This window comes from Pavona decussata, unplaced genomic scaffold (assembly GCF_977016875.1).
Source record: "Pavona decussata unplaced genomic scaffold, jaPavDecu1.1 SCAFFOLD_93, whole genome shotgun sequence".
Taxonomy (NCBI): domain Eukaryota; kingdom Metazoa; phylum Cnidaria; class Anthozoa; order Scleractinia; family Agariciidae; genus Pavona; species Pavona decussata.
This window is the reverse complement of record NW_028145510.1, coordinates 204468-219316: the sequence shown is the minus strand read 5'-3', so window position 1 is coordinate 219316 and position 14849 is coordinate 204468. Positions and strand designations below refer to the sequence as shown.

The 14849-nt window shown below is 39.8% G+C and overlaps 1 protein-coding gene across 1 annotated transcript; it reads right to left on the bottom strand.

Annotated features, from left to right (window-relative positions):
- Window positions 1-64: 64 nt before the first annotated feature.
- LOC146473422 (E3 ubiquitin-protein ligase TRIM71-like) lies at window positions 65-8353 on the bottom strand. Its single transcript, XM_085118094.1, has one exon. It carries the CDS (start codon window positions 5095-5097, stop codon window positions 2740-2742), a length of 2358 nt encoding a protein of 785 aa, XP_084974220.1. The 5' UTR covers window positions 5098-8353; the 3' UTR covers window positions 65-2739.
- Window positions 8354-14849: the final 6496 nt, after the last annotated feature.

The window sequence follows — 14849 nt, the reverse complement described above, 5'->3', positions numbered from 1 at the left end:
TCTGATTTTTACATTTTCCAACATTCATTTCCCAGTGCATAAGTCACCAAAATACAATGCAGATAAAAATTCAAATTGCTTAAATTTATTCCTCAATAAATTAGTTTGCAACAATCCTGGCTATTATGCATAACATTTTACCTGTTCAGGTTTTGAACAGTGTTGAATGACACAATATTAAATTAATTAAGTCTTGCAATTCACCAAGTCCAACTTCCAACAGATTTATACAGAGATAAAACTATCAAAGAAGCTAGCAAGTCAAGAATGAAAACTGCAGGAATTGTGTATGACATTTCATAAATAAAATGCTCAAAGAAATCTATAAGTTGAAAGCTGAAGAATGTGGAGAACCATATATGAGGTCAATAAATTAATTGCTATTGAGAAGTTGGATATCATGAATTGCAAGACAAAATGACCACTTTTTGCTTTGCTATATATTAATAAAATACACTCAAACAATCTCTGTGAAATTAATTTAGTGGAAAATGATCAAACTTGAAACTATGAAAGAACTTAATTACTGACAATCTAAATAACATGGCAATCTTGACCAAACGTGAACGACTTCATTTTATAGTCACTTGTACTCACGAGATCTTATTTAGAAAATATTAAATGAAATTACTCTTTGATGAAATTTCTTTACTCCATTCAAAATCAACCAATTCGAATTGAAAGAATCTGGCAAGATTATGCATTTAAAATCACCTTTAACTTTGAATGGAAAACAGGAAAAACTTCATACCAAGAATTTCTCGAGTTCGTGTGTCAACTTGATAGGAGATGTAATTCACTTCAATTCGTTAAACAGGAACAATTTAAACCCTAATTTTCTAACTATTGCTGGAAACACGAACTGATATATTATAATTTAGAATTATAAAACTTCACACACTATTATATTATATCGCTAAGTATTGCTTTTATCGAAAATTTCCGGATTTTGAAGACTCAAGAACAAGTCGAATCTAGAATTATTGGCACGTTAAATGTACCATTTCGTGAACAATTAATTTAGCAGTTGCAACTTTCCAACTGAACAATGATGCCTTGGATCACCAAGAAAATACTTTTACTTCTCATCTATATCTTAAACAAAATATTATAAACTAGCATTTTGGGAAGAACGTATTCCTTAGAATATACATCTAAATAGTACATCTTAAAGTCCATTCGTGGAATAATGTAAAGCACAAAAAATTTCTATTTCGTACATCGACGCGCGCGTTGAATATTTACCCTTTGGATAAAAAATAACACATCTCTTGGTTTTCATTAGGCTGGGAAAATACGACTTCTTGTCGTTTTAAACCTACTCTAAATCTGTTTGACAGCGCTGTGACTAAACTACTGAACGCTAACTACAGTTCACTACAAAGGTCTACATCTTATTCCCAGCGCGCGGAAAATTCATTTAGAATTATACAGCAAGCTTTGCGCGTTTTTTATTCTTCAACCAAAATTTATTCCTTTTAGTTGAAATTCGTTCTCTGGTAAATTGCGTTGCTTTGGGCAACAACAAATTTTCTTTTCAATAAATGATATATTGTGAATATCACCTTTTTTGTCCAAGAAACAAAAATACCTCCCTTGGGAAACACGTTGTACCATATTCTAATCCAAGCCAATTTGTTTTTCGCAAAATACACAAAGCAACGCTGAAAAACATCTTGTAGCGTTGTTGGTACCTACGATGTTTTTGACAACAAAAACGGACGTTTTTCATCCAAGTTATATAGTCCAGGGAGGAAAATGGTTCTTGTGCGTTTTAAAACGTGACAGAACAATTTGAAGACTCTTAAAAAATTTCTGCTGGTCGCTAAACAATAGGACAGGTTAACAAAAATTCAACAAAAAACAAGGTAAAAACAAATTCCGAAGGCTTTTCCGCTGTTCAACAGAGAATTGAATGGAAAATGAAGCTCTATTCAAGGTCTTCACACCTCCTCTTTCTCGTGTTTTGCATCGTCCAGTTTACATTCCGCGTTCAAATTAAATTATCTGTCAGCCTTTTCACTTTCGCTGTCACGGGAAAGCCCAAGGCAAATAGAAAACTCTTTAGTCTAAGTTTCTTTTCTCGAGAAAAGCATTAAATAATCAAACAAAGCCTGATGTTAAATAAGCAGGGAATAATACAATGTGTAAAAATATTGGGGCGAACTTTCCGCCTCATCAAGATTGGTGCAACATCTGTGCATTTTGAAACCGAAGATCAAATAAATAATTTCCAAATAACACGCTCAAGGCTTCAAAAATTATTCTCGTAATGCGCCTCACATTTTTAATAAATTTATCATAAGGTATAACTGACCTTTAATTTGTCAATCTGAACGCTGGAAGGCGTATTAGTTGTACTCAAACAGCGTGAAGCTAAGACTACAATAGATGTTACACTGAAAGCCAAACTTTAGCTAAACAAAATCTGAAAGCTCTAGGCGATATAAAACTTAGGAAACCGTAACAACTTGTTTAGGCAAACGAAGAAGATTCATTATCCAATAAAAAGCCGAATCATTGAAACCCTGAAAAGAGGAGCCAATTTTCACCAAGCATGCAAATTTTGTTGACATGATTAGCCGTGATATAATTCGAGGAATCAACTTCGTGTATATTGCTACATTTTTAGATAGCAAAACCTAATAAATCTAACAAGCTAAGGGCCTTATATTATGCAATCTGCTTCTCAAGAGTGTGTGAATACAACTACACGTCCTCTGGCGTTTGCTATCCGTTTTAGAACACTTGAATGCGATTGTTTCCAAAATCTACAACAATAATTGACCCGTCATTGCCAACGCATATACCTGAAGGGCGATCGAGCTGGCCGGGCGAGCTACCATGGTTTCCAAACTTGCAAAGAAAGCTCCCGTTGGGCTGAAAGATCTGGATTCGATGGTTCTTTGAATCGGCAACGATGATGTTCCCCTCCTGGTCAACTGCAACGCCTTGGGGGCGTAGAAACTCTGTGTTCTTGCTCCCCTCCACTCCCAAAAACCACGCGTGCTGGAAGTCGGCTCTGATCACCAGAAGACGGTGATTGTTGAAGTCGGTGACGATCATATGGCCTTCAAGATTGAATGCAACGCCACGTGGAGAGTCAAACTCTTTCCAGTGGATGCCCTCGAAGCCAAACTTGCCAAGGAACTTGCCCTCGCGATTGAACAGTTGGACGCGGTGATTGCGGGTGTCCGAAACTAGGATGTTGCCCTCGTTGCTGCAGGCCACGTCCCAGGGGTAGCTGAACTGGCCGTTCTTGCACCCTTTCTCGCCAAATTTCAGAATGAAATTTCCATCGCCTTTGAAAACTTGGATCCGATGGTTGTCCTTATCTGCGACGATAATGCGCCCATCGCTGTCACAAGTCACCCCTGCCGGCCGATCAAACTGTCCATTTCTAGAGCCTGCAGATCCGAACTTGAGACGAAAATTCCCGTAGCAATCGAAGACTTGGATACGGTTGTTACTGCGATCAGCAACAATAATATTGCCATCTTTATCGCAGCAAACGCCCCACGGGCGACACAGTTCACCATCGGCTTCACCTTCTGAGCCGAAAAATCGAACCACTGGCCCTACGCCAGCGTAATTTCGACCCTTTATGACTGCAACCTTGAACGGAGAGTCATTGATATGGCGGCCGCGAATTGTCACTGAAATAGTATGTTCGCCAGTCACTTGAGGACGGTAAGAAACCGTGTAAGTTCCATTTTGCCGATCGCTTACTTCAGCACGGTAGAAAATCCCATCGGGACCTTGAATAAGAACGCGCAAAGGGTCCCCTCCGATACAACGGTTCTCGCCTTGATGGTCTTTGGCTTGTACTATAAACATTGCGACCTTGCCGCGAATGCCGCGTCGCAACCCATCCCCGGTAGCGCTGGAATAAGGAGAAAACGCACTGCTCGTAACGATGCCTAAAGAGCTAATAGCTGTTTGTAAAGCTTGGTCTGGAGGTGTGAATAAAATGGCGTCGTCTTCATGGGGTTGAAGCAAACCGCGTTTTGCTCTCAGTTCATTTAGAGTTTCTGACAAACGGCTTTTGGTTGCTAATAATTCTGGGTCCTTACTATGCTCTACCGATCTCTCTGACGATTCACAAACGCTTAACACTTTATCTAAACTAGTTTTAAGTTCGTCAATCTGTAAATGTAGTGATTTGCCTTTAATTTGGCGTACTTTCTCCACGCGCCGTAAGAGCTCTCTCTCGCGATCTTCGAGGGCAGCCATGTGCCTGCGTACCGTTTGCCTGATCTCGTTCGAGACCGTCTGTGCCCTGTATTCAACTTGCTCGGCAATCGCTTGTGAAGTACTGACGGCTTCTTCTAGGTTAGTGATCTCCGCTTTAGCATCCGCGATTAATTTCCCCACGAGTGCCTTAGTGGATTCGACGACCTCACGAAGATACTGGAAACTATGGCCTCGGTGATCGGAGAAAGTGCATTCCCTGCAAACAGGAGTGAAGCAGGTTTCGCAGTAAAGCCGTAAAAATTCAGTCTCGTGTTTACCGCAACGGATCAAGTCCTTAGAAGAGTTTTTATCGGCCATCGCCGCTACTGGTGAGATAGAAGTGGTCGGTGAAGCCGCTAGAGTAGCAGTGGCCATGGTTGTTTTGCTCATCATAGCCGCTTCTTCGATAAAGGTAACGATGCGATGATCTTTGGTTAGTCGAACCCTCTGATGAGCTCGCACACAGCTATCACACAGAAATTCACTACAATCTACACACCGAGCTGTAACCATTGATCCTTCGCCACAGTTGCTGCAATGTTGAATCACAGCTCGAATCCAGCTGCTTGTTTCGATGCTCTCTTGACTCGGGACTAACACATCCAAAATATTATGACTGAAGATGTTTGTTGGCAAACCGTCGATTCCCGCTTCAGAGAGAGGAACGTTTAGGCGACAAGTTGGGCATCTTAAACGGCCATTCTCCACCGCTTCCGTTAAGCAGTTTTTACAGAACGTATGTAAACATGGTAGGACTTTTGGATCGTCGAAGCCGTTATGACACAACGGACAAGGCATCTTGTACTGCCCAGGTACTAGCTTTTCCGAGCCCTCGGCCATTTCAGCGTTACAGAATAATCGCATTGAATCTGAATGAACTGGGCACAAGCCACAGTATTTTTGACTGTGTTCTTGGCGATCTGTGCAAAGGAATGATTTTCGTTCAGTGAGCACATGTGATTGATGCACTCTGTTTTCACTACTGTGTTCGTTCGCTGCGTCACTTTCATACACACGGTGCCTTTGAGCGACGAGCCGCCTTTGTTCCGGTTTAAAAGACCGCCAATCACGTACCGTCTAACTTGACTAGAAGGCGTGGCGCGAAAAAAACTCACATGGCCATTTTATTCGAAACACGGCTTAGCCGTCAATCAAAATTCCAGTTACAAGCACATTGGCCAATCAGGTGTCCGTATTTGCGATGCCTGCCGGCTGTAAATAACCAAGAACACAAGCATGTTACATCCAATTTGATGTAATTTCACACAAAGAGGCGCATAACAACACAACGTGACAAGAATCGCGATCAACTTGGCTCGCGTTGGTGTTTATACATCGACATGTTCTAGAAGTGCCACTCAACGATTTTTTTTTTGTTAGTTAATTTGTTCTTATACAATGTGGGGGTATAAAACGTGAGCTGTATATTTATGTAAAAACTAATTTGCTTTGACATTGAAGATTCGTCAAGCTTGTCGAGCACCCAAACAAATCACCGTACACATTCGACATGCCAATTAATCAGCGAAAAGGGATCAAATTTGCGCTCGGGTCGTTACATTCTCAAGATTTTGGCGAATCGCCAACCATTTCTCGATCGTTTCCGATGTAAACATTTCTGTGGTTTCCTGTTGTTATAGGCCGATGAGTGAGAGAGGAGTTTTTCGATCACTACGCGAGCGAAGCCTATGCAAATGCAGGCACTTTGACACGTTCACTTAACAGGCATGGACCAAGAGGCGCGATTTTGACATTTCACATGCTCCGATCCGATCGTACCACGCAGGCATGACCCTCTCCTTGTTCACGAATAAAATTCCAATTTTTCGTTGTGTTTACATCTCACATTTGACCTTTCCTTGTCAACTTTCAGCTGGAACGTATCTTAATAGCCACACAGGTTGATGTTGCAGGAGTAAACACAAATGTTAATAGAAATATCCTTGTAATCACTTTACCGCACTAAAAGAGATCCACTCTTTTGTCCAATGAAATCCGCTGAAGCAACAATCACTACATTATGGTATTGTTCTTGGCGTGTTATGTGTATTTTAAGCTCTTTCAATTCGGGCTGCAAGAATATAAAACAGATACTAAAACCGGAAGTGACGACATGACGTGAACGAAAATCACGTCGATTATTGAGTTATTAAAGATTTCGAAACCACTGCTGATAAGAACGTTTTGAACATACCTCATCATCTTCACCCCTGGGCTAAAAATTGCTTAATGAAGGATCATCAACTTTCGATATTAAATCTAATTTTAAAATGTATTGTGCCCATATATTAGGCGCACATCGAGCGCCATATTTCACGGATTTTTGGTGGAATTTGCAGTCTTTAGGATGTTTTTTGAAGGGGATATTTAACGCCATTCAGTTGCTGGGAAACATTTCTCGCCCACGCGACGTGCTCCCGAGAAAACCACAAGGTCAAAAGATATATCTGCGGTATTCTGCTGTTCACCTGTGTATCTCTACATCTGTGTTAGATACGAAGCGAAACCAGAAATCCAAGTTCTGATCTTAGAAACGTTTTCCAGGCTCACGCCCAGAAGCACACTTCCTTACAACAAGGTTGACAATTTGTTGAAGTTCCGAATAGAAGCCAAAGGTACAACCAGTACAGCGATGTTAACCATAATATTTTGACCATAGATAAAACAAATAAACGTATAGGTATCTGACGCCGGAAATTGGCTCATGTTTGAACTGTTACAAGTTAAGGCATATACAACGAGCGAATCAGTTACATGTGCACCATCATCGCACAGAAACTGGCGACGGGTCAACATTTAAACTAGCGCCAGGCCCTCCAAAAGGCCCCATTTAATCACGGTCATGAGTTTTCGAAGGAAAATTTAAAAGCACAACCGAAAAACAACAATTTATCTCAATCTTTTCTCGTGATCTGGGCATCTGATAAAAAAGTGCGGAAGCTTAAATTAAATCGATCACGGTATACAACTTGGTAAGGATAAAAGCTCCGAGATACTAACAGCGGATCAAATATCTTTTCGAGGGTAAAAACTACGCCGTGCGGAGCTAAAAATGTATGGAATATAGCAGTACACGAACTCCTCGATCACCTAAATACAAATCAAAGGCACAGAACAAAAAGTGCGGAAGGTCAAAATGAAGATCGACCTGTGTGTTTAATATAAACAGTAAAAGACTAAAATATCCCTACTTCTAACAGCTATCTTTTCTGTCTTGAAATTTCCCTGTTTCCACCATTCGGCATGTGATAAATACTGCGAAACGCCTTCCTCAACAACCGCAGCTTTTCCCTTCGATCGATTGCATCTTGTCCGCCATTTTTTAAATGCAAGGTAAGTTACCATAGTAACACTATGTTTAGTTACCAGTTTCCCCTCTTTTATGCTATATAAACAGGCTTGGTTTCTTAGTCGTTTTCCCGCGAAAGTCAAAGGTTTCAGAGAAACAGTGACACTGTGTTTTGCAAAAAATCCGCGATCTAACGCCCAAACATTGCCAAAACTATTTATTTCTTAAAATTCGTTGAGACAAGATTGTCTTTTTAAAATTATCTTTGGCAAATATAGTGATTTTTGATTTGACTTTGGTGATTGTAAATCCACTATTGGTAAATGTGATTCCACCACCAGTGGCATCTATAGAAGGGATGTACACAACTTAAATTGCTGGAGAAGCATTCTGGGTTTGGAAGGATCTAAAACCAGATCCATTATGTTATTTAGAAGCATTAAATTCATCTTTAAAGCCCAATGGCTACAAGATCAGCAAAAATGAAGAAATAGAATAGGCACAAGGCTTGGAGTGGAGACGAGGCATCTTCATTCAAAGGTTGCAAAAAAAGCAAATGCAAAAAAGACAAAATCAACATGCACCTCATTTGTAAGAAGAATCACTGTTGACGAGTCTGAAGTTACTGAACTTCCACATGCAGCAGTATTTCTAGGAAACAGAGATGCTTAAACAGCAAATTTTCGAACTGGAAAAAAGCTTGATGAAAAAGCTGCAGAAATTTCCAATCTTTTAAATGAAGTGATGAAGCAAAAACACAGGATATGCAAATTATAAGAGGCCACAGATGGACTCAGAAATGGCGGGAAATTAATTTGCATATTGGAGTCCACACACGGAAGGGGTAAGGATATGACATGTGAAAACCACAGCTAAGGGTGTAATCTATAAAAAGAGGGTCACTGATTTAGAGGCATGTAACTGCATTCACTACTGATGGCCAGGAAGGAGGAGGAATCTAGTAGCTTTACTGGGCACAGACATGCCCAATGGGGTTAGGCTGGGTCCCAGACAAGGTACCCTCCCTACCCATCCCCACAACCCAAGATAGATAGCTCTAGGGATGGTCACTGCAAGAGACTGTTAAGATAGATGTATATGGTTCTTTTACAACCCACAAGGGTTAGATAAGGGAAGTTGTGTAAGACAGGCATAATTTTTTATCCCTATAGGTGCAGGGGGGCTTATCCGGAAAGACAGAAATAATGGTATCACATTCCACTCAGGAATCAATCCCCGGCCCCACTGCACCGTAGTCTGTTACCCACCCTGGACGTCTGGGAGGTAGGGCATTCTTGGCCTCCCCCACCCCTCCCCACCCCCATCCACTGACCATTCAATTAGTTGGAGTAGCTTTGACCCCAGAGAAAAAAACTGCTGCAGTCCTATGGTATGCAGAGACATGGTCTTGTACCCGTCTCCTTGCAAATACAGGAAAGAGAGACCAAGAAGGTTCATAAAGTTCAGTTATGTCCAGGTAAGCCACATTTGAAATCTTGTTCACTACTTCAGACAAATGCACATAATTAAATTAGTAAGTTCTCAAGCTCCTGTTAACAGTATATACTGCATAAAAAAAAGAAAGCATGTTACGGTAGAATTTTTTTCAAACAATAGACTTTATTACAGTCAAAAGTTAAGAATGCCTCAAAACTCTTACTGAGCTTGCAATTCCTGTCATAATACAAAATTGACTATAATTGCACCTTCACTGTTTTTTAGGACAAAAAGGTGTTGTAAACCAAAGATCCACCAGAAAATACCCTTACAATAACAAATGCTGTCCAAGGTGTAGACAACCATGGATCTAAATACAGTAAATTAAAGCATGAAGAGCAAGAAAAAGTGAAAAAAAAAGTTTACATTTTGAACAGATTTGGTGTATCAAAATGAAGCTTATCATGAATTTACTCAGCTTCAGGATAATGAAGCCATGATAAGGTCATACATAGTTGAAGAGTGCCAGGCTGACTATCTAACTATCTAGGCATCATTAACATCTGCAAAAAAAATGCACAGTCATTTTTGGGAGCATATTGGGATGTATTTGTGACAGGTTTATACTGCACTTAAGGATGCCAGGATTTGCAATATATCACATTTTTGAGAATGAAAAAATAATACACATTATAAACAATATCATCGAACAACTATACATAATGCAATGATGATTAAGGTTATGACTGTCGAGTGCATAATTTTATTGCCGGGTACCAAATGACATGTAAAGCACAAAGTTATTGCTTCAAATTTAAGTAATACTCCATTTCTTTGATTACGTACCAATAATTATTATTGAAAAAAAAATTAAATTAGCTCCAAAGGCACTTGGTCAAGAAGAAAAGAACATTCCAACCCAAATTGTCCCCGTCTTTATTCCTACATGCAGGTAGTATTGAAAAGAAGAATGACACTGTGAGAATAAATTTTCATCGCAAGATCAATATGTGGGTCCCTATGGATCCCTGCTGACTGTGGAAAAACAACAAGAGGATTTACTACAAAGCCAAAGGAGAAGCGCTGTTACACAAAAGCAAATACTCAGCATTGGGAAGAAGGGGGAAAGAGCAATGCTGCAAAAAAAAATACCCCACAATTTCCACTTAATTACTTAGTGTTAGCTTCCGATAAGATAGCGAAAAGATTCTACAGAATAGGAGAAACAAATGCAGACAAGCAAGCAAGCAGCAGTCACAAAGTTCCATGCACTTCCATGGATCCCACTTCATGTCCTGATGCCAACAACAGTGCCAGAGTACTTCAAGTGGATAAACTGCTGTTTTAAAACAACTCTATAAACTCTAGCTAAACCTATGTACTTTATTGTTGTGTAAAACTCTTGATATTTATTCTATAATTTAAAACTTTCTAGGCTCTCTTCTAACACATTTTAGCACAGAAATAGGACCCAGTGAAATAAAAACACCCACACCAGTAAATTTTCTTAATTTTTCATTGAATTGAACAGACCAACACAAATCAGTCTCCCATGCAGCCATTCTGCATCTTGTCATGCAACGCTCCTCCCCACAAATGGCTGCTCACATTCGAACAACATTCCTTTCCCATTGTTTTTTGTGGTCTATTGAAAGGGCCAATCATGTATCAGCACAGCAAGAATGATGTAAGTTTTCACATGAAAAAATGACAATGGAACAAAAATGACAAGCGAGAGACAACAATGAACCGTGATAAACAAACATCCTGCAATCTTCCTGCAGCGAGATACGAGAGCATAAGCGAAATAACGAGTATAGAAATACACCGATCCTGCATCTTCACAGATAACATTTATTTAGCGCTACCTCAAATCTTGTAGTTTATCCAAGCTGATAAACCTAATCAAATGTCCCGGCTAGCACATCAACGCCTAACGGCTCAGAATGATCAATAAAAAAACCTTCATTTATTATATTTAAGAAGTCCCCCTCACAAACGAGACAAACACCATTAAGCAGAGTGGTCACATCACATTTTGACCAAAAGGGAAGAATCTCTTATAAAAAATGAAAATCCCTTTAAGACATGCTTGTAAAAGCAAAACTTAAAAGGCTTTTATCAACACAACGGACGCACAGTGGGAGTCACACAGCTATGTCAACCCCATTTTAACCTGATTCTTATCAAATTAGCTGACGATAAAAGGCGCGCTATGATTGGACGAGTCATCAAGAGATAATTTGATGCGAGGCAGTTCCAGAAAATGCAACTGTAGCTGCGATTGGTCAAAATCGGGAAAGGAATATGGTTCAAATGCGAGCAGCTGTTTGTGGGGAGGAGCATTGCAGGACGAGACACAGAACAGCTGCGAGGGAGACTACACAAATCATAGTGTTTAGACTACCTGCGGGCTAAACTATGTGTTTCCAGATGGATACAGAAAGCCTTTGTGTCCACCTTCTTCTCTGCCTCCTTGATCTATCAGTACAATATATCTGAGTAGAGCTGGAAAGAACAGAGAAGGATTGGAAACAAAAGCTCCCGCTCTGTCCCATAAGCATTTTACCCATGCTCTTTCCCACCCAGGAGGAAATCTTCAAAGAAACTCCTCTTTCACAGTGCCCATGTGCCCCATGAATGCTGCTCTCCCTTGGCCCCGAAAAAAGATAATTAATATATAAATGCCCTAATTGGAAAATCAACAGTAAACTTGGAGGACAGATTCTGGCAGAGCTCAGCTTAAACAATGTTAAGAAGCATCTCCGAAAACCGCTCCACTTCCTCATCTGACAAGGTGGGACACTCAAAATTTCTGAAACCAAAGAGAATTTAAAATTAAAAAAAAAAAGACCGATTTCTCTGAAGTTTTTTTTTAAGGCTTTTAAAGTGATTCTTTTTTGTACATAAATTATATTACTTGCAGTTCAGCTTAAAAAGTAGTATTAAATTTTGTAACTCAAAGCTTAAACTTTCTCAGCCGCGCCACTTGAAAAAAAACCCTCATTCTCCCTAAAACAAAAAAACAAATAATAATTGCTGACGAATACCAGGCTCACTAGTAGCTACTAGTGTTCAAAAAAAAAGAAAATAGCGTGCGGTGCGTATTGCAAGATAAACGAAAAACATAAAATGGAAATTGACGAACCTTTCGCTTCCTCTTGCCCAAAATATACTTTGCTTCATAAACATCTGTTCTTGCTGATGTTCTTTTCACGGGCGATTGCAAAAGTTTCCACTCTGTAGTGCAAAAGCTTTGCAATCGTTTGTGGATCCGTTCCTCGTGGAGGGACGCCATGTTGAAAAACTCAGGGTCGACCGCGTTTAGTTTACGAGGAGACTAATACCGAAAGTATGAAATGAGCCAATCACGATTTTAGTAGAACAATGGGTATTGTTTATACGTCGGTTTAGAGTAGAACCCAGACTCCTTGTTGTGGATGTCACACACGAATGGAATATTCTGTGCGATGTTGACTTACACAAATTACATCAATTGAAGGTCTTCAGAGCAACCACTTTGTCGAGGAAAGTGAAATCGATTGGTGACCCTTTGCTGTAGGCAAACAACGGTAACGCTAATTTAAGGTCGTGTTAATATATTTATATTGGCGTAAAAGCGGTTTAAGCTTAAATGGTTCGCGACTGCGGGCAGACAGGAGATGCGGTCTGGCATGAAACCCGCCCGCTTGATGGTATTAGATCCACCTATTGAAAAGTTCAAGGTTACAATTGAAGACTTGTCAAATTAGCATAGATAACGAAGGAAAACAATTAGTATTGTTACTTATGAATTATGAATACCGCTTGACTTCTAGGAAAGATCGAAGACAAACTCCCTCAGTGCGTTTCTCAGTAGTTTTCTGGATTCGAGGGGCACGGATGGTTCGTCTATACGAAGAACTATTACCGCTCGTTTCACGAAATCTGCATTCGTTTTAACTTTATTGTCATTCGTTATGATAGTTGCTTTTGTGCTTTTGTTCTTTTTGCAATCAAGTACAGTTAGTTGAAGTCCAGTCCTCACTGGTGGCGCGGATAGAGAGGAAACAGTCATGCAATAGGCAGGGGTTACACCTGGATAACTTCAATTATGCAGAGGATTGACATTTTTGTGTTTTCTCGGCCAACTTTTCTACTGACTTTTTTTTTAAAACAGGTATATCCTAATGGAAGAGACCTGCGGTTTTCCGGAAAGTTAATATGGGAACCATTGTTTTGTATGAGAAGAAAAAGATTTTGTATAGGCTTTCAAACCCTCACTCACGTTTAATATCTGGAGGCCCGTGGGAGAAAATACAGTTCTAGTTGGCTGTTTTCAGGTACTGTTTCGCAAACTACATATATCTTGGCTCCAGAATTAGTCCGTTCTCAAAATATCAAATAAACCGCGTCGAATATAAAGAAGCGCCATGCTGTAGCGGCTTCGTGAACAAAAAAAAAAAAAACTAAAAAAAAAAATCCTCCGGCATCCACTACGTGACCTGAATAACCCAAAGTGAAAGCAATTTGTAGATTGAAGAATACTACTGTTGTTAAGTGGGATAAAGCTGATGCAGATTAAAACTCCCTCACAAATATTCAAGTTCTTAGAAAAACCGTTGGTCGCAAATGGCCGATACTGAAAATTACTACAAATTTTAAAAATGATCTTTACGTCACCTTCCCGCCATTTTATACTCCGTTCGAAGTCGGGTTTGCGTGTCTGCCGTTAGATACCATCTCTCAACGAACTAAAACTTTCATTCTAGGGTATCAAAACAAATTATTCATCTAGTTTAGAATGGTTTTTATCCCGGTACCGGTTGTATATGTTTGTTCAGATTTAGCGGCAAATCTTAGACTGCATTCATCCTGAGAATCGTACATCGTCACCCTTTGTCAGCTTTGTTGTCGGTTCAAACACTCACGCCTATTTCCTTCTTCTGAGAAATCCCCATTTGTTGACACTCGCTAATAACCGCTACCACTTCCTTTCTGTAGAGTTTTACAATCTTTCACCGACTTTTCCATGCGGCGGCTAGCTTCTTCATTGTTTTGTAAGCCGAAACCAGTGCGTGAGAGAAAATCGACCAACGCGAAAAGAACGAAAAAAAAAAAAAAAAACCCTGCGCCCTTGGCCTTTCATATCAGATCAGAAAATGAAAATGCAAGAAAAGTCAGGAAAGAAAACACTTTTGTTTTGTTTGGAAGATGCATGTCAAATGAAGTTTTCAAAGTACAAATGCAAAAATGTTCTTACTGGGTTCGCGATCTTTGTTAAATGCACGTAGCAGTAGCTACAAAATAAATATGTTTACAAGATGAGGTTGTTGTCATACTCACTGATAACCTTAAAAATCCCGAGCGTATTTTTAAAAGTGGCTGTAGGTCAGTGGGTCAATTGATATATAAACTCTGGATCGTGCTCTTAGGAACATCCTTTTCCTGTAACCATTCTGTAAAAGAATTGCAATCACAGATGTTTCGTTGTTGTGGAAAGTCGTCGATTTTCGATTTCCACTCGCGACTTGTCGATGTTTTCGCCCACTCACAACTCGCGAGCATTATGGAAGTGCTGTGATGATGCCAACACAAATAAACAAATTAAGTAAACTAAACATAATTTTCATTCCACTCACGAAATCGTCTTTGCGACTCACAACAAACAAAGGATATTTAAACTGAAACACATGTACACCGAAGAAATTAAGATTCGTTCGCGTTACACGAACAGCTAAGTGTGTTTGTTCCTTCGCGCGAGAGAATAATGGTGAAAATTTTGCCACGATCCCGATGGCAAAAAGGACCGCTTGTTGTCGAAATAAAGGAATGAACGGCATGCTATTTGGGAAACTCCGATTGTTCAATCGTTATTTGAAGTCCACAATCTGGCCACAGAATTTTTATA